General features: G+C 43.2%; 1 protein-coding gene across 4 annotated transcripts in view; it reads left to right on the plus strand.

The window, feature by feature from the left end:
• Nucleotides 1–2,340: 2,340 nt before the first annotated feature.
• Nucleotides 2,341–18,481, plus strand: part of EEIG2 (EEIG family member 2) — an 88,469-nt gene continuing 72,328 nt past the window's right edge. The window contains exon 1 of one of the 4 annotated variants that reach the window (XM_068240049.1): nucleotides 2,341–3,534. In XM_068240049.1, coding sequence (XP_068096150.1) covers nucleotides 3,386–3,534 — 149 coding nt within the window. In that variant the 5' untranslated portion in view covers nucleotides 2,341–3,385. The other 3 variants (XM_068240051.1, XM_068240053.1, XM_068240050.1) reach the window with 3 other exon arrangements.

Consider the following 18,481-nt stretch of genomic DNA (forward strand, 5'->3'; position numbering starts at 1 on the left):
AGGACACGTGCACGCCTAGCCCCCAGTCTGAGGAGTCGCGGCTGGACTTGCTGACTGATAGGGCTGGTTCACACTGACATCAAAAACGGTCCATGTAGCAGACCCAAATGAACCAGATAATAAGGGGTTTGAACAGATCCTATTTTAATCAATGGAATCAGTTCACATTGCTCCATTCCACTGAATGGTGTGCAGGTTTAGGGCGGCTGGGATTAATCCATATTGATGAATACATCACATTGATACTCACTAATGGAACGGAGGGTAAACAATTAAAAACTGATACCTAATAAAAACTGATTCGTTTTTAATCTGTGCAGTGCGAACCTGCCCTTACACTTCTTTCTCTATGATCAGGTTCCTTCCCTGTTGCAGGGCATTAAAGGGAACCTGAAGTGAGGAAAATTATTTAACATAAACACATGACGTAGCTGCAAATGAATATTATATACTAACATCACCATCAGTTCCTCTCAGATGCTCACCATCTTCTTCTTACAATGATCCCTTCCCGTTCTGACAATATTTTGTCAGAACTGAAATATACCAGTTGCTGTCAGTTATATATCAGCAGCTGTCAGTTACAACTGAATGTGCAAGGTAATATCCATGTTTACCTATGGCTCAACTGGGTGATGTTACAGTTTAACAGTGTGCTTACCAGGAAGCTGTAATGGGGTAATGGCCATTTTAAAATGAAGGACAGAAGGTCAAATGGAACGCAGGAGAGGAGAAGGAGATTGATGATAGACTACACAGGAGGTAAGTATGACCTGTGTAGGGTTATTTTTTTTTTAAACATTTTTTATTAAAGTAACAGCTGGTACATACAGTATAATTAGCATACAATGTCACTCGTTATTCCCGGGTCAGCAGGTATTCAAACCTCACAAACGGGACCCCATTATGCAATTATTGTTATTTTCAGTTGCATCGCTCGTGGCATTGTAAGAACATAGGGCTTGATTCACAAAGCAGTGCTAAGTGTGAGCACGCTTGTGAAAAGCCCCACAGTTTGGGCGTGATAATTAACACTCACGTGCAACACAGCGCAGTGCGTTTGTGCGCGCGCAAAACTTTGAGCGATCAGGTGTTCATAGCGGTGCTGACCCAGTTAGTGCTATAGTTATCATGCCTAAAAGTTTTTAGGCGTGCACTGCTAACTGGGTTAGCACCGCTTTGTGAAGCAAGCCCATAGTATTTTCATATTTTAAACCCCTTAACACCCAACTAACTACCCAAATTCCCTTTTTGTCTGCTGTTCCAAGTTTCTATGTTGTTTATACATGACATTTATATTTATTCAGAAGTTGGAGATGACTATTCCAGAAAAGAGTGTAGGGTTATTTTGACTTTTTATTTTCAGTTTAGGTTCTCTTTAAAGAGAATCTGTATTGTTAAAATCACACAAAAGTAAACATACCAGTGCGTTAGGGGACATCTCTTATTACCCTCTGTCACAATTTCGCCGCTCCCCGCCGCATTAAAAGTGGTTAAAAACAGTTTTAAAAAGTTTGTTTATAAACAAACAAAATGGCCACCAAAACAGGAAGTAGGTTGATGTACAGTATGTCCACACATAGAAAATACATCCATACACAAGCAGGCTGTATACAGCCTTCCTTTTGAATCTCAAGCGATCATTTGTGTGTTTCTTTCCCCCTGCATCTCTCATGCACTGAAGTTTCAGGCTGCTCTTTTCTTCCTGCAAACAGCTTTGCCCTTGTCTGTAATTCCTCACTATGTGAAAGCCCAGCCAGCTCAAAGGACGATTTATCCAGCTTGTAAAAGATAAGAGAGAAGAGAGAAGCTGCTCTAATCTAAATAACACACAGGCAGTGTGCATAGAGGGGCCTGAAAGGGGGAGTTCATAGCAGAACCACAACACTGAAGAACTTGGCAACCTTCCAGACACAGGCCTGACAAGTCTGACAAGAGAGAGATAAGTTGATTTATTACAGAGACAGTGATAGTATAAAGTGCTGCAGTAAGCCAGAACACATTAGAATAGCTTTTGGAACTTGTAGGATGATAAAAAACAGGATGGAAGTTTTGTTACGGAGTCTCTTTAATAAAGTTCAGTTCATAATACTACTTCCCAAAAGATTTCGCTCCACCTGCACAACTGCTAAAGGAAGCCCAACTTGTCTTGGTTGTCGTTATCTTGTATTCTCAGTTTAGCTCGCTAGATGTCAGCAATCTATATACGTGGGCTGCCGTCTAGATTTGCTCTAGTAGTCTCTGTAATACCAGCGTGCTCCGCTGGGTGTCAGTGCTGTGGCAAAACTTATGTGACAACACACTGATACGGTACGGAAGCCTGAAAGAATCAGAAAGGGTGGAGAGTTAGTGGGGTGGGACGTGGAGAGAACGATTCTTGTACAGCCCGGGGTGTCTTCGGAAGCTCTGGCTGGAGGCAGAGAGGCTTCTGAACATCTACGGTGCACCGGCAAACTCTTTTACCTTGAGAGCAGCATTTCCCAGCAAATGTGGACTGCAAGAGAGCGCTGACAGCTTGTCCTATTTGGGGCTGGTGTTGGGAGGACAGACAGAAGCCAGGCAATCAGCATACATATCAGGGGGACAGGCTGTAAGCACACATACCCACCAATGTCTCCTGCACATAGCTGTATTTTCTTGTGATTGTGGATGCTAGCTATGTGGGATAGACAAGCTGATCACTGGTGACATGCTATCTATCGAATACACATTTTGTTTAATGCTTTGTGTACTGTAGTTAGTGTTGTAAAGCCATCAGTTACACATATATGTTTATCGTATGTAGTGTTACATTCTGTAGTGTATGATAGGATTTTGGGGAAGCAGTAATGAACATAGCCTGCTTAAAAGTTTTTTTTTTTCTCTGAGGATATGAGCTGCATGGAAAATGTACTGTGTCATGTTTTTGTTTGGTTGAAATGCTGATGGGTATACATTTTCCTCTTGGGTAAGGACAGTATTTTTCACAAGACAGGTGGGATTAGACTTTGAAATTTTAATTTTGGAAACACAAAATGACATAAATAGGTGGATTGTGTGTAGGCAGGAGAGTGGATGGAGAGAAATGGTCACTATTTAGGAAAGAAACATTTCACAGAGCATTTGAAGGATGAGGTTCTTCAAAACACAGTAGGTGGGACTGATCACTAAGCTGATGATTTTTATCCAAACCATGACACAATTTCACTGATCACACCCTAACTTTTGCACATTTCTTACATTGGATACTGGAATGCCCACTGGAAACGTATCTATTTTTTAGACCATAAACTTTTACAGTTTCCAGTGGACTAAACCTTATTGTCTCAAGCAAGTTATTGTTTCTGCTCCTCTGCATTACAGCACAATATCATAAATTAGCTGTAGTACCTCCTGGTTCCAGTTTATGGCTTTCATGATGATGAAAAAGAAGAAATTTAAATTTCGGGTGGATTTTGAGTTGGATGAACTATCTTCTGTTCCTTTTGTTAATGGGATCCTATTCTGTAAAATTCGCCTTCTGGATGGCGGCAGCTTCAGTGTGGAGTCAACCAGGTAAGAAAAGCGTCAGCAACATTTGGCTTGGGGGTAATTTATCGAGGAAGGTTGTGAAAGCAGCTTGTCTGGAGGGAATCATGCTGTTTATCAGAGGATTTTTCTAAGTGTTGTGGATAGAAAACGGCAACAGTTGCAGTCATTTGAGGCAGGGTTATTCTTGTATTAATAATGTGCATTAAATAGACCCTTGTTTATAATACATAAAGAATGTATTGGTGTTTATTTTTACTCAGATAACTCTCTAACCCAGCCTTTCTCAACCTTTTTACCTGGGAGGAACCCTGTAAATAACTTTTGGATCTCAAGGAACCCCTGCAAACATTTTTTTGGTCTTGAGGAACCACTGCATTTATTTTTCAGGAGGCATGGTTTTAAAGTAGGTTAGGCTGCTAATTTCACTATCTCCTATTACACTGCCACTCATTATACTGTCTCCTGACTCTCCAATTTAGTGCTTCTTGTTACAGTACCATCTATTATAGTGTGCTCTATTATACTTCCCCCACGATGGGGTAAAATGCCAAGGAACTCCTGCAGAGTCCTCAAGGAACCCTGGTTGAGAAAGCCTGCTCTAACCAAACAATCTCTTCCACTTTAATGCCAGTATATGCCTCTCATAAAACGGCTAAAGGCCTGTACACACGCTGGATTAAAGTCGGCTGAGTTACACCATAATGATCACCTCTGCTGATATTCTGGCATGTTTACAGCAGCCCCTGACCACCACCCAGCCAGAGATACGTAGGCAAATCAATGCAGCTGGGCTATCGCCGATGACTTTGTGCTCACTGCTTGCCCCGTCCGCCTCATGACATCACATCTGCGCCACTAGGGCAGCCCTTCACCCCCCATATTGCAACAGAACATGTCCTCAGCCTGTAGGCTGACTATGCGTCTGTTCAACCTCAGCCCAGAGATGACACCCAAGGGATCAGGTACCAATACCTATCAGGGTAGAGGCTGACCTATTTGTTACCTTTTAAACAATGCATATTGCTTGGCTGTCATGCTGATCCTCTGCCTCTTATACTTTTAGCCATAAACCCTGAACAAGCATGCCGATATCTGACTATATTATTGCATGCTTGTTTCAGGTGTGCTGCAACCTAAGAGACAGGCAACTGGTATTTTTTGAAAGGAAATAAAAATGGCAGCCTAAATAAGTCTCCCCTCTGGTACCTTTTTAAACCTGTCCTCTGCTATTGTTGCAGTAGCTCACCAGCAATACTGCACTCATGCTTCATACACACGCATGAGGCATGTTGGGACTAGAGACAACAGTGCAGGGCTGAGGCTCTACAGACGTAATGCTTGCCTGCAGTCTAGCGATGTGTTCTCTTGCCCTGTGGGGGGTGGAGGGGCAACAAAGCGGTGTGAGAGTGATGTCATGCGGCAAGTTGGGTAAGTAGAAAAACAATGGTCTTGGCCAAATCAAACCACCAACTGATCACAGGCTGTTACTTTGGAGAGCATCTGCGGCCGCTGTTCACAAACTAGATTTGTAGCTTATGCAGTCATTATTGCCCCCTTGGCCGAGCTTTATCTAGCATGTGTATGGGGCTTTAGGGTGAGTACATACATCCAATTTTAATTAGCTAAATTTACCACTTCCATGTAGTATGAGGTCCAACAGATTTTGAATACTATGAACAGACTGTGCAGGTAAGCTCTTACTACATGGAAGTGGTAATGCCTCTTACTCAGGAACGGCTGAACTGCTCATATGTCGACCAGTACAGCGCCAGGCTGTGAATTCACTACCTTTTTAGGTGCTCGTGGAATAGAGGATTTAAAGAGAACCTGAAGCGAGAGGGATATGAAGACTGCCATATTTATTTTCTTTTAAGCAATACCAGTTACCTTGCTATCCTACTGATCCCCTGCCTCTAATACTTTTGGCCATAGCCCCTTAACAAGCATGCAACAGGTGTTTCTGACATTATTGTCATATCTGACAAGTTTAGCTGCATGCTTGTTTCTGGTGTGATTCCGAAACTTCAGCAGCGAAATACAGCAACAGGGATGCCAGGCAACTGGAATAATTTAAAGGAAATTAAATATGGCAGCCTCCATATACTTCGTTTCAGGTTCTCTTTAACCTCTTGAGCCCCAGAGGTTTATACCGCCCTAGTCACCAGCCCATTTTTTACAATTCAGCACTTTCGCAAATTTAACGGTTTATTGCTTGGTCATACAATTTGGCACCCAAAAGAATTTTACCTCCTTTTTCTTCTCACAAATAGAGATTTCTTTTGGTGGTATTTGATTGCTGTTGCTATTTGTAATTTTTTATTTTTTTTTCAATCAATTGAAATTTTGTTAAAAAATACACATACAGATAAGTTAATTGGCTTCCCCCTAAATTGGCCTTAGACTAAGATACACATACATAGACATATGGCTATGGCAGGGATTAGATTGTGAGCCCCTCCAAGGGACAGTTAGTGACAAGACAATATACTGTACAGCGCTGCGTAAGATGTCAGCGCTATATAAATACATTTAAGTAAATAAAATAAACAGCCTGCCAGCTCCAATCGCTGGCTGGCAGGCTGATCACTGGGGCCTGCAGCGTAAAACTGATGGGAGCTCCTTGCAAGATGATACATATATCCGTCGCGGAGGAACAAGGGAGCCGCCGACATTCCACGTTAGGCGGTCAGCTAGATGTTAAAGGACACCTGCAAGTAGTAGAAACAAATCTGCAACTCTCCAATGGCTGCAATAAAACTCCACTTGTATTGATTGTCAACGCAGGAAAGACAAAAATGACTGACGTGTTTCAGACAGTGATGTCTTTACCTTTAGCCTTACTCAACATCACTGTCTGAAACGCGTCAGATATTTTTGTCTGTCCTGCTGTGATTATCAATAAGAGTGGAGTATTATTGGAGCCGTTGGAGAGTTGTGTATTTGTTTCTGCTACTTCCAGCAGTTAACTTGGGAGAAGGTCTTTTCCAGCACCTCCATGGTATGAGCATTGTCATCTGCTTTGAATTAAAGCACATGTGAACAGAGGACATGAAGGCTGACAAATGTATTTTCTTTTAAAGAGACTCTGAAGCGAGAATAAATCTCGCTTCAGAGCTTATATTCAGCAGGGGCATGTGTGCCCCTGCTAAAACTCCGCTATCACGTGGCTAAACGGGGGTCCCTTACCTCCCAAATCCCCTCGTGGAGTCCCGGGGATCTCTTCCTGATTGAGACAGGGCTAACCGCTGCAGCCCTGCCTCACGTGCGTCTGTCAGCACGTATCTCCGCCTCTCCCCCGCCACTCTGTCTTACTTCGCTGAGAGGGATGGGAAAGAGGCGGCGATGCGCCGCTGATAGACGGCGCTGAGAGGCAGGGCTGCAGCCGTTAGCCCTGCCTCAACAGCAGATTTTGCAGGGGGGGGGGGGGGGTAAGGGACCCCCGTTTAGCCGCGGGATAGCGTCGGTTTAGCTGAATATAAGCACTGAAGCGAGATTTATTCTCGCTTCAGTGTCTCTTTAAAGTGAACCAGAGACGAAGCACCCTCATGTATTTTACCATATATATCAATGGAAACATTAGAGAAAACACCTACCCTGCTCTGTTTTATTTTTAACTGTTCAGCTTGCTTCTAATCAGCCCTGATAAAATCCCAGACTGAGCATTCAGTCTGGCTTTGCTGTAATGACTCCGCTATAATGATTCCTGAGCAGAGCCACAAGGGGGCAGGCTTGGGTTTGAAAAGACACCAGAGAACACAGACTCAGCTATAAAAATTCCTGAGCAAAGCCAGACTGAATGCTCAGTTGGGGATTTTATCATGGCTCATAAGAAGCAAGCTGAACAGTTAAAAATGAAACAGAGAGCAGGGTAGGTGTTTTCTATAATGTCCCCATTGATATATATGGTAAAATACATGAGGGTGCTTCGTCTCTGGTTCACTTTAAACAATACCAGTTGCTTGACAGTCCTGCTGATCTTTCGCTGCAGTAGTATCTGGATCACACCTGAAACAAGCATGCGGCTAATTCAGTCAGAGCACCTGATCTGCATGCTTATTCAAGGGCTAAAGGTGGCCACACACCATACAATATATATATATTTTTTTTTTTTTTTGAAATATCTGTTCAATTTAAGAATTGCAATCAATTTTTCTGACTGTGACATTTCAAAAATATGACCAATGTACCACACACATGTTCATTTTTCCCCAATTATGATAAAAATGATTGGAAAGTCTGAGAAAATTGCTAGGGTGTGTATATTAATAAATTGACAATCTAACACACACCATACAATCTTTAGAAAAATTAAAGAAAGATTTCCAGCATTCCGGATTGAAAAAACCAACAAACTGGGAAATCCTATCGGATGTTTCAGACGAATGAAAAACAAGCGTTTGATTTTTTTTTTGGGGGGGGGGGGGGGGGGGGAGAAATTTAGGCTAAGGCTGGTTTTTCACTTGATGTGTGTGTTTGTGGCGCAATGCTCCTGCTGGCCTTCATGTGACCCTGTACCCGGAGTCATATGCATACCCCCGGCTAGAGATGTACTCCCTGCTGGGCAGGAAGTATGTCTCTAGGATTCCCATTGATCCTGGCTTGTGCGCGGTGTTGCACCATGCTCCCATCGTGCACACTTACTGTGTCTCCCATTCACTTCAATGCTGCATAATCTGTGCAATAGGCACAGATCATGTGATAACGCACTGCAGACTTTGCATCAGATCAGATGCCTCTGGTGCATCTCACTAAATTAACTGTGCAAGGCTTCATTGCCTTCCATTGCACTCGTGGCACCTTGCAGCAATAAAGCAACAGAAGAAGAATAGCATACCGCTCTTGAGGTGCAGGACCAGAAATGCAATCAGAAAAAATCCAGAAGGTCCGCTCACTCAAATGGGACCAAATCCTTATTTATTCAAAAATCGTGACACAGATCCATTCCATAACCAACAAATTGTTTTTGGGCCTCCTGGGGTCCCCTTTGCAAAGGTAACAGCACAGAATGGTAACGAATTTCGAATGAACAAGGATTGCAGAAAGAACGGGTAATGCAACGCAGGTTTTCAGTGTAAAAAGGGGCCTAAAAGTATTAGAGGCAGAGGATCAGCAGGGAAGCCAGGCAACTGGTATTGTTTAAAGGGACGTTAATATGGCAGCCTCCAGATTCCTCTGTTTCCCCAGCAATAGGGGAGGTTCTCTTCTAAATAGAATAAAGATGGCTGCCTATATATTCATGTCACTATCTTGGTTCTATAGCAAGGAGCAAAGACAAATATTACTTCAGCTTTTTTATATTCTTTGTAAAAAACATTTTTGTTTAATAATATAACTGTTATATAATGCTGCTAAAAAGCTTGGCCCACACTATGCTGGATGCACAACGTTTCCTGTGCGGATCCACTGTGTGCATCTCATTTCCTTCATCTTATTCACACTACTCACTATTGTGCATCTGCTTGAGTTTTTTTTTAACCTTCCCTCCCCTATACAATTCCCTGGTGTCTAGTGGCCCTTCTCCCTCCCCTATACATCTGCCTGGTGTCTAATGCCTTCTTTCTCCACTATACAGTTCCCTGATTTCTAGTGGCTCTCCTCCCTGCTCTATATAGTTTCTTGATGTCTAGTGGCCATCCTCTTTCCTCCTATACAGTCCCCTGGTGTTTAGTGGCCCTCCCTTGTACCGTTCCCTGGTGTTTAGTTGCCCTCCCCTATACAGTCCCCTGGTGTCTAATGCCTCCTTCCTCCCCTATACAGTTTCTTGGTGTGCAATGCCTCCTCTCTCCCCTATACAGTTTCTTGGTGTGTAATGCCTCCTCCCTACCCTATACAGTTCCCTGGTGTCTAATGCCTCCTCCCTCCCCCTATACAGTTCCCTGGTGTCTAATGCCTCCCCCCCCCCCTATACTGGTGTCTACTGCCTCCTCCCTCCCCTATACAGTCCTCTGGTGTCTAATGCCTCCTCCCTCCCCTATTCAGTAGCCCTGCTGTTCAGTAGTCCTACCTCCCTCCCTTATACAGTTCCTTGGTGTCTAATGGCCCTCCTAGTGCTCCCCCTCCCCCCTTCCCATATGGGTTCCTTGGTGATCTAGGGCTTCACCTTTCATATATTGCTTCCCTGGTGGTATAGAGTGGGCCAGACATAATGTAAAGTGGGGAAACCACTTGCGGTCCAAATTTGCTGGCTCTACGGGCCAGAGTTTAACATGTCTGCTATAGGGGATTATACTGTATACCGTTTAAGACATTTACTTTGTGAAGAGCAAAAGGTGTTTTTTTTCACAACAATGTTCACAGACAGATTATTTTACTTTTTGACTGCAGCACAATTCCAGTGAGTCACAAGTGTACTTCTACTCTGTTAATATTTAATAACAGTCTAATTGAAAGCTTGAAGGCAGGACAGAAAAATAATTTGTAAACAAGTACTATGAACATGTCGCCATTACACCAATTCTGTCTGGAGGAATGGTTAACTAAAACCCAGGTGATGGCGTTGGACAGTTCCACAGTGTCTGCCTTTGCCATAATTTTTGTGGTCTTACTGGAAGAATTTGCCATTTATTCAACATGCATGATACATAAAACTACAGACATGCTATGTTATTATTATTATTATTTAGTATATATATAGCGCCGAACAGTGTGTAGATGTGTGTGTGTGTGTGTGTGTGTGTGTGTGTATATATATATATTGTCACTAACTGTCCCTCAAAGGAGCTCACAATCTAATCCCATGTTGACGTGTTCGCCTATTAGCAAGTTAGTATGGGCAAACTCCTCTATGGTGGAATTTCCTTTATGGCATCTTCCATGATTGCGTTTCTTGACTTTGCTGTATACAAGAGGTACAGGTTATCGTCACATACCACCGCATTGTTAAATCTACTTCGAAGGTCAGATTATATGGTGTTCGTCATACCCAGTCTTTTAAATGTTGGCAGTTCAACTTTCTAGTGAAATGAACATAAATACATTGGTCATTCCTCCCATTTTTGTGTGGAGCGATCATCAAACCATCCACTTTTCCCTCAGGATACCAGCTGTAAAATACAAAGTGAAAGAACAGATAAAATATCATTTGTTGAAAGGACAATAAACCCAGCACATTTAAGACATTATCTGCCTGATGCAGTGACCGACACAACCTCTCATACCTCTGCAACACACCTTGCCAAAAACTCACTATCCCATCTCAAAAGATCCTTGTGAGAATGTACACATACTAGATTACATTTTACTCAGGCAGCCGATAAAGACCGCCTTGAGCAAGAATTTAGTATGTGTACAGCTACCCCCAATCCTCCCTGATGCATCAACGAGACATCTGGCTTGCCATATTATCTCGCCCAAGTAAAAACAGATGCTATTTTTCTCCCTCATTAACTCTGTCTTTCATTCGCCACACGTCATCCCTCTACCCCACCTCCATAGCAGCAGAATGTGTTGCTAGCCTGCAAGCTAGTGACCCATTGATACAGCCTATCCCTCCTTATTTCTCCCAGCCTGTCATGCGCCACATGTCAACCCTCTACCCCACCTCCATAGTAACAGAGCTGACTGTTGTCCATGAGATAGAGCCCCAACCCCTAGTGGGGAACTGTAATGTCAAGTGTATATGAGGCTTAAAGAGACACTGAAGCGAAAAAAAAAATATGATATAATGAATTGGTTGTGTACTATGAATAATTACTAGAAGATTAGCAGAAACGAAAATATTCTCATACTTTTATTTTCAGGTATATAGTGTTTTTTCTAACATTGCATTATTCTCTAATATGTGCAGATTACACAACATTAAAGAGACTCCGTAACAAAAATTTCATCCTGTTTTTTTATCATCCTACTAGTTCCAAAAGCTATTCTAATGTGTTCTGGCTTACTGCAGCATGTTCTACTATCACCATCTCTGTAATAAATCAACTTATCTCTCTCTTGTCAGACTTGTCAGCCTGTGTCTGGAAGGCTGCCAAGTTCTTCAGTGTTGTGGTTCTGTGATGCATCTCCTCCCTCCAGGCCCCTCTCTGCACACTGCCTGTGTACTATTTAGATTAGGACAGCTTCTCTCTTCTCTCTTATCTTTTACAAGCTGTATAAATCCTCCTCTGAGCTGGCTGGGCTTTCACATACTGAGGAGTTACATACAGGCAGAGCTGTCTGCACTCTGCAGGAAGAAACAGCCTGACACTTCAGTGGAAGATAGCTGCAGGGGGAAAGAAACACACAAATGATCTCTTGAGATTAAAAAGGAAGGCTGTATACAGCCTGCTTGTGTATGGATGTATTTTCTATGTGTGGACATACTGTACATCAACCTACTTCCTGTTTTGGTGGCCATTTTGTTTGTTTATAAACAAACTTTTTAAAACCGTTTTTAACCACTTTTAATGCGGCGAGGAGCGGCGAAATTGTGTCAGAGGGTAATAGGAGATGTCCCCTAACGCACTGGCATGTTTACTTTTGTGCGATTTTAACAATACAGATTCTCTTTAAGCTTTCAAAATGAGTCTTTCAGAGCAGTCTGTGAAGTAATGACTTCACCTCTAGCAGATAAAAAGAAAACAGTTCACTTACAGTTGAGATAATAAAAGTCAGATAACAGCCCTCTCCACGACTAACTTAGTCGTAGAGATTAATGGCTTTTTTGCATAGAGATAACAACTGGAGTTTCTTAGCTCTTCCTGTACTGGAAACAATTAGACTGATGTATCTGATCTTAATGTTTTATTTCTTAGCTGTACTACACATACAAATCATAATATCATAATTTTTTTTTCGCTTCAGTGTCTCTTTAAAGAGACTCTGTAACAAAAATTGCATCCTGTTTTTTTCATCCTACAAGTTCCAAAAGCTATTCTAATGTGTTCTGGCTTACTGCAGCACTTTGTACTATCACAGTCTCTGTAATAAATCAACTTATCTCTCTCTTGTCAGCCTGTCTGGAAGGCTGCCAAGTTCTTCAGTGTTGTGGTTCTGCTATGAACTCCCCCTTCCAGGCCCCTCTATGCACACTGCCTGTGTGTTATTTAGATTAGAGCAGCTTCTCTCTTCTCTCTTATCTTTTACAAGCTGGATAAATCGTCCTCTGAGCTGGCTGGGCTTTCACATAGTAAGGAATTACAGACAAGGGCAAAGCTGTTTGCAGGAAGAAAAGAGCAGCCTGAAACTTCAGTGCATGAGAGCAGAAGGGGGAAAGAAACACACAAATGATCTCTTGAGATTCAAAAGGAAAGCTGTATACAGCCTGCTTGTGTATGGATGTATTTTCTATGTGTGGACATACTGTACATCAACCTACTTCCTGTTTTGGTGGCCATTTTGTTTGTTTATAAACAAACTTTTTAAAACTGTTTTTAACCACTTTTAATGCGGCGGGGAGCTGCGAAATTGTGTCAGAGGGTAATAGGAGATGTCCCCTAACGCACTGGTATGTTTACTTTTGTATGATTTTAACAATACAGATTCTCTTTAAGTACGCATTCACACTATGAGCAGTTCTGTCAGTTATGACGCACCGCACATTGACCTCAATTCACTAAGCTTAACTCCTGTCTTTAACCACCCTGGCGTTCTATTAAGATCGCCAGGGTGGCTGCGGGAGGGTTTTTTTTAAATAAAAAAAAAAACTATTTCATGCAGCCAACTGAAAGTTGGCTGCATGAAAGCCCACTAGAGGGCGCTCCGGAGGCGTTCTTCTGATCGCCTCCGGCGGCCAAAAGTGACACGGAAGGCCGCAATGAGCGGCCTTCTGTGTTTTGTTTACTTCGTCGCCATAGCGACGAGCGGAGTGACGTCATGGACGTCAGCCGACGTCCTGACGTCAGCCGCCTCCGATCCAGCCCTTAGCGCTGGCCGGAACTATTTGTTCCGGCTGCGCAGGGCTCAGGCGGCTGGGGGGACCCTCTTTTGCCGCTGCTCGCGGCGGATCGCCGCAGAGCGGCGGCGATCACGCAGCACACGCGGCTGGCAAAGTGCCGGCTGCGTGTGCTGCTTTTTATTTGATGAAAATCGGCCCAGCAGGGCCTGAGCGGCAGCCTCCGGCGGTGATGGACGAGCTGAGCTCGTCCATACCGCCCGGCTGGTTAATAACTCTTCTGAGCTGTTTTACAGTTATCACCATGGTGATCTAATTGTGGTAACTGTAAAACAGCTCAGAAGAGTTATTAAAGACAGGAGGTAAGCTTAGTGAATTGAGGCCAATATTGTGTGAGATTTCCATTCACAGTTTGTACCCATGCATTGCCTTGTATGGTGTCTGGTAACATTCTAGTGGACGATGCACATGATTTCCCGTCGAGCTGTATTGTGGCTGTTGCGGTCCACATTATAACATACCTCACTGCACATGCCATGTGTCAGGAAAAGCGTGCATGAACTTGTGTTTGTGCATGGGTTGTGTTGTGTGAATAGGCCCTTTAGTCACCTCTATCCAGTTTGTCAACCATTCTACAGTATCTCAACTTAATGCAGTGCTAAATAATAGAAGTAGGAACAACACCATGGTCTGATTTCTAAGTACTCAATAAAGATATCTCAAAAATCCTCCTAAATCTCCACTAGACTACCTGTGATTTCGACACAGACCCAATCCAGTTTAATGCTCTGATCTGGTTATTACAGCTTTTCATAAAATAGTAAACTGTTCCTTGCAGTGAGGTTTATCTCTGCTAAAAAAAAAAAAAAAAGCTCTCCGTTTATTCAGATTTCCTGAGTAGATCAAGGTCTTAAGGCCCGTACCCACTACTCGATTTTCCTGATGATTTTTCCAGTGACCAGCTTTTTTTTTTTTTTTTTTTTGAGCGACAAGCAATCGTTTCCATGGCGTGGGTAGAGGCGCGCGATCAGGTGAACGACGTTTAGCGATGACCGTCATGGCAGATTGAATCTTTAGGATCCTAGACGACTCTGCACAAAGTACCGCGATAGTTTGACGTCCCGTATGCGCCCGTCATGTGACGTTGCACATAACCGGCGGCTGGAAGATGGATCGTGAAACGCTCGCCGTCAGGGAAACATCGCTGGATCCATCTTCCTCCGTTGGGTGGTGAGTATTTTTAGCTTTACTCAGTGTTCTATTACCAACGGGGTGAAAAGCTGATCTAGATCACCAACAGACTGCAAATTCTTGACAAGTATCAATAAATCAACCATTAGTATCCCACATTATTACCATTTGTATTTAGATAGCGTTGACAACTTACACAGCGCTCTAAAGAGTTTATGTACGCTTCGGTCCGCTTTTCAGAAATGGTTATCAGTCTTTAAGGCATCTACTATAAACATACAAAACTTTATTGCTTCAAACTTGCAGTGGATTTAACTGCTTCCCCACAACCTCCAAAACCCATTAAAAATGTTCTATAGACCTTTTAAGAGGCTGAGGAAGGAGGAGGAGTAATCAGTAAGTGTATGCCAGAGCGAGTCTTGGATGTACTGGGCTGGATTTTTAAAAGGAAGAGGGAGTTCCCCCGTGATCTCTAACCACAGCATTTCTGTACTGAGGAAGTCCATGTCACGTGGACGCAACGCGTAAGTACAGACGTGGTGTGACGCACTGGAACGAGGGAGTCTCTGTGGACATGCCAATGTGGGCGATGCAAGCCTGAAAGGTGGCTGGTGAGAGAAGTGATACGCGCAACTAAAGTTACCTGTATCACTGCGGGATGCCGCAGTGCACAAGCTGTATCCAGTCTGAAGATCTTCAGGAGGAGGTAATATCGAACGCTGTGCGGAGAGCCAGCAGTAGCACACTGGACATTTGTAGCAGTTAAACAGTCAGCAGATATTACCAGGAGTAAGATGCTGTACCTGGAAGCTTACCTGCAGTTAGTGTGAAATGTGCATATAATTGGACTTTGCCAAGAGGAGTAAGTTGGAGTCAGTGAGCACGTGGAAGTGCATCTGACTGAGGGTGCTCTGTCATACAGGACTTTAGATGCCCTAATAAGAAGGCCCAATTGATACTGTACACCTGGTGGACTTGTATGGCCCAGCTGGGTTCACACAAAACTAAAGAAGGACTGGATGTCGAGGATTATATGTGTGGTGTGAAAGTGAGTGTGCATGTTCATAGGAGCACTCCTTAAAGAAATCAGTGCGTCGGGGGGGGATTTTAACCACTTCGCATCCAGACCTTGTTTTCCCCTTATTGACCAGAGCAGTTTTGACGTTTTAGCTATGTCCCTATTCAATCAGCAATAACTTTATCCCTACTCACAACACGTAAATGATGTACATATCGTTTTTTTCAGGATAAACTAGACTTTCACTGGGGGATATTTGTCCCGAGAATTTTTTTTTTCTGCGCATTTTAGCGGGAAAAAAGAGGGGAAAACGTTAAAATTGCATTATTTCTCAGGTTTTCTTCAATTCTAGTAAAAATTACAAAGTGCTACAGTAGGTAAAAGACATGCCATCAGTATTAAGTCCCCCAAGGATAAATAGCCAGATGTGTGCCCAGTATCAGACCCCCCCCCAGTATAGCCAGATGTGCCCCCCAATATCCGCCTCCATTATAGCCAGATATGCCCCCGCATTTGCGACCCCCCACATATATTTATACAGCTGCGTATCCCATATAAGCACCCCTCATTATAGCCAGATGTGTCCCCAGGATCAGTGTTCCCCATTATAGCCAGATGTGCCTCCAGGATTAGCGCCCCCGCCCCATTATTGCATATGTGCCCCCCAGCATTAAGTTATGTCCCTCAGGACCATCAGATGTGCCCCCCATTATAAAATCTCCCACCCCATTACCCTGATGGGCCCCAATAATAATTTCAACCCCCCCCCCTTCAGATTTTAAACCCCCACCCTCTGTTATGGGCAGCCTGATGTGCCCGCCCCCCCTTATCACTATGCCTCCCCCCCAGATCGTAAAAAAATGCCCCTGCAAGATGAATATCTTACCTGAACTGGTTCCTGCGATCATCCTGCAACTCTAGCCTCCATTCTCCGCTCTTCACTCAGCCCTGTGACGCTGAATATCCGGGTCCCGGCTTGATGATGTCATCAAGCCGGGACCCGGATATTCCGCGTCACAGGGCTGAGTGCACCGCGGAGAATGGAGGCTGGAGCTGCAGGATGATCGCAGGAACCAGTTCAGGTAAGATATTCATCTTGCAGGGGCGTTTTGTTTTACGATCTGGCCACGGAGGGGGAAAGATGAATGATCACGCTGTTTGCTACAGCGGTGATTATTCATCCGCAGGGGGGTCACTAATTGGCTACAAGGGAACATGTTCCCTTTTGCCAATTAGTAAGGCAGCTGACAGTGCCGGGGGGTGCGCTCTGAAGCGCACCTGTTCCTGCACAACAGCGCTGCAAGCAGGTCAGTATATCTACGTCGCTGTGGCTTGGAGGGTGCCACAGCTGACGTAGAAATACTGTAGTGGAGGGGAAAGTGGTTAATGGCTTTGGGAGGTTTTGGGGAACCAGTTTAAATCCACTGCAAGTTTGAAGCAGTAAAGTTTTGTATGTTTATAGAAGATGAGTGGCGGGTTCTCATTTAAAGAAAAGTGCTAGTTTAAAGAAAACCTGAACTGAAAATTAAAAGTCAAAATAAACATACACAAGTCATACTTACCGTCCATGTCGTCTACTCCTCAGTGTCTTTCTCCTGTCCCGCGTCCTGTTTGTTCGCTGGGATCAAGGGAATTTTCGGTCCTCCATTTTGAAAATGGCCATTACCCATAACCGCTTTCTGGTCAGCACACAGTTAAACTGTAACATCGCCCACTTTAGCCATAGGGAAACATGGACATTACCTGGTACATTAGTATTTCTCTCAGCTACAACTGACAGCAACTGATATATTTCAGATCGGACAAAATATTGTCAGAACTGGAAGGGATTATTGTCAGAAGAAAATTGTGAGCTTCTGAGAGGAACTGATGGCAAGGTAACTATGTAATGTTCAGTTGAAGTAACCTCATGTGTTTATTTTAAATATTTTTACTCAGTACAGGTTCTCTTTAAGAAAATTTGCACCCAGCCTCCTCCTCCCCCCCCCCCCCCCTTAAATTAGGGGGTATACTATACAATTCAAGACCTGTCCACCGGATTTATTTTTTTTTCAAAATATTTTATTTGAATTTTCGAATATACAAAACAGACAGTATCTGGGAAGTAGTGTAAATGACAGAAGTCTCAAGATACTATTTTGTGTAGAGAGATCTTATCCAAAAATAAAATAAAATATAACATTATTTAGTACCTTCTCTACAGTTCAACATTATACACTACTTAACCAGATTATTCAAAAACCACCCCTCTCCCTATACCCCCCACCCTAATCCCTCCCCCGTCTTGTCATCCCTGTATTATATGCTATTTTTATGTACATTAAGAAATCTCGAGCCTCCCCAGTGACCCTTGGAGGTGTTCCGTCAAGTACCATTTGGTATATTGGAAGTGTTCCATCAGAACTCGTATGTCTTGTTGAGCATGGGTTGTTAGAATAAAAAGTTTCCATTTTTTGAAAAATGATTTAGTTCTTTTATCCTTGTGATTCAATGCGTCCAGCTTGTCTAATTGAAATAAATGAGTAAGTTCTTCTTTGATATCCCAAACCGTTGGAGTACTAGGGAAAATCCATTTATTGAAAATTACTTTTCGAGCAGCTAGAAGTACTAAATGAACCAATTTACTCAAAGATTTATCAACTGCCCGAACACCTTCTCCATTTTGAGCGGCGGGCTCTTCATAATTAAAAAGAAACAGTAGGGGCGTAGGTTCTAGTTGGATTTTGCACATTTGTTTAATAAATTTTGAGACCTCTCCCCAAAATTTTCCCACCGCAGGGCATCCCCAGACACAATGAAAGAGATCAGCATTTGCGAGTGAACATTTTGGGCACTTTGGAACATAATGTGGTGGCGGATTTTTGTATTTGATATTGAAAGCGTATTTCGCACCGTGGATGAATTTTAGATGCGACTCCCGCCAATTTTCCCCCACAACCACATTGTAC

This window comes from Hyperolius riggenbachi, chromosome 6, assembly GCF_040937935.1.
Source record: "Hyperolius riggenbachi isolate aHypRig1 chromosome 6, aHypRig1.pri, whole genome shotgun sequence".
Classification (NCBI taxonomy): Eukaryota; Metazoa; Chordata; class Amphibia; order Anura; family Hyperoliidae; genus Hyperolius; species Hyperolius riggenbachi.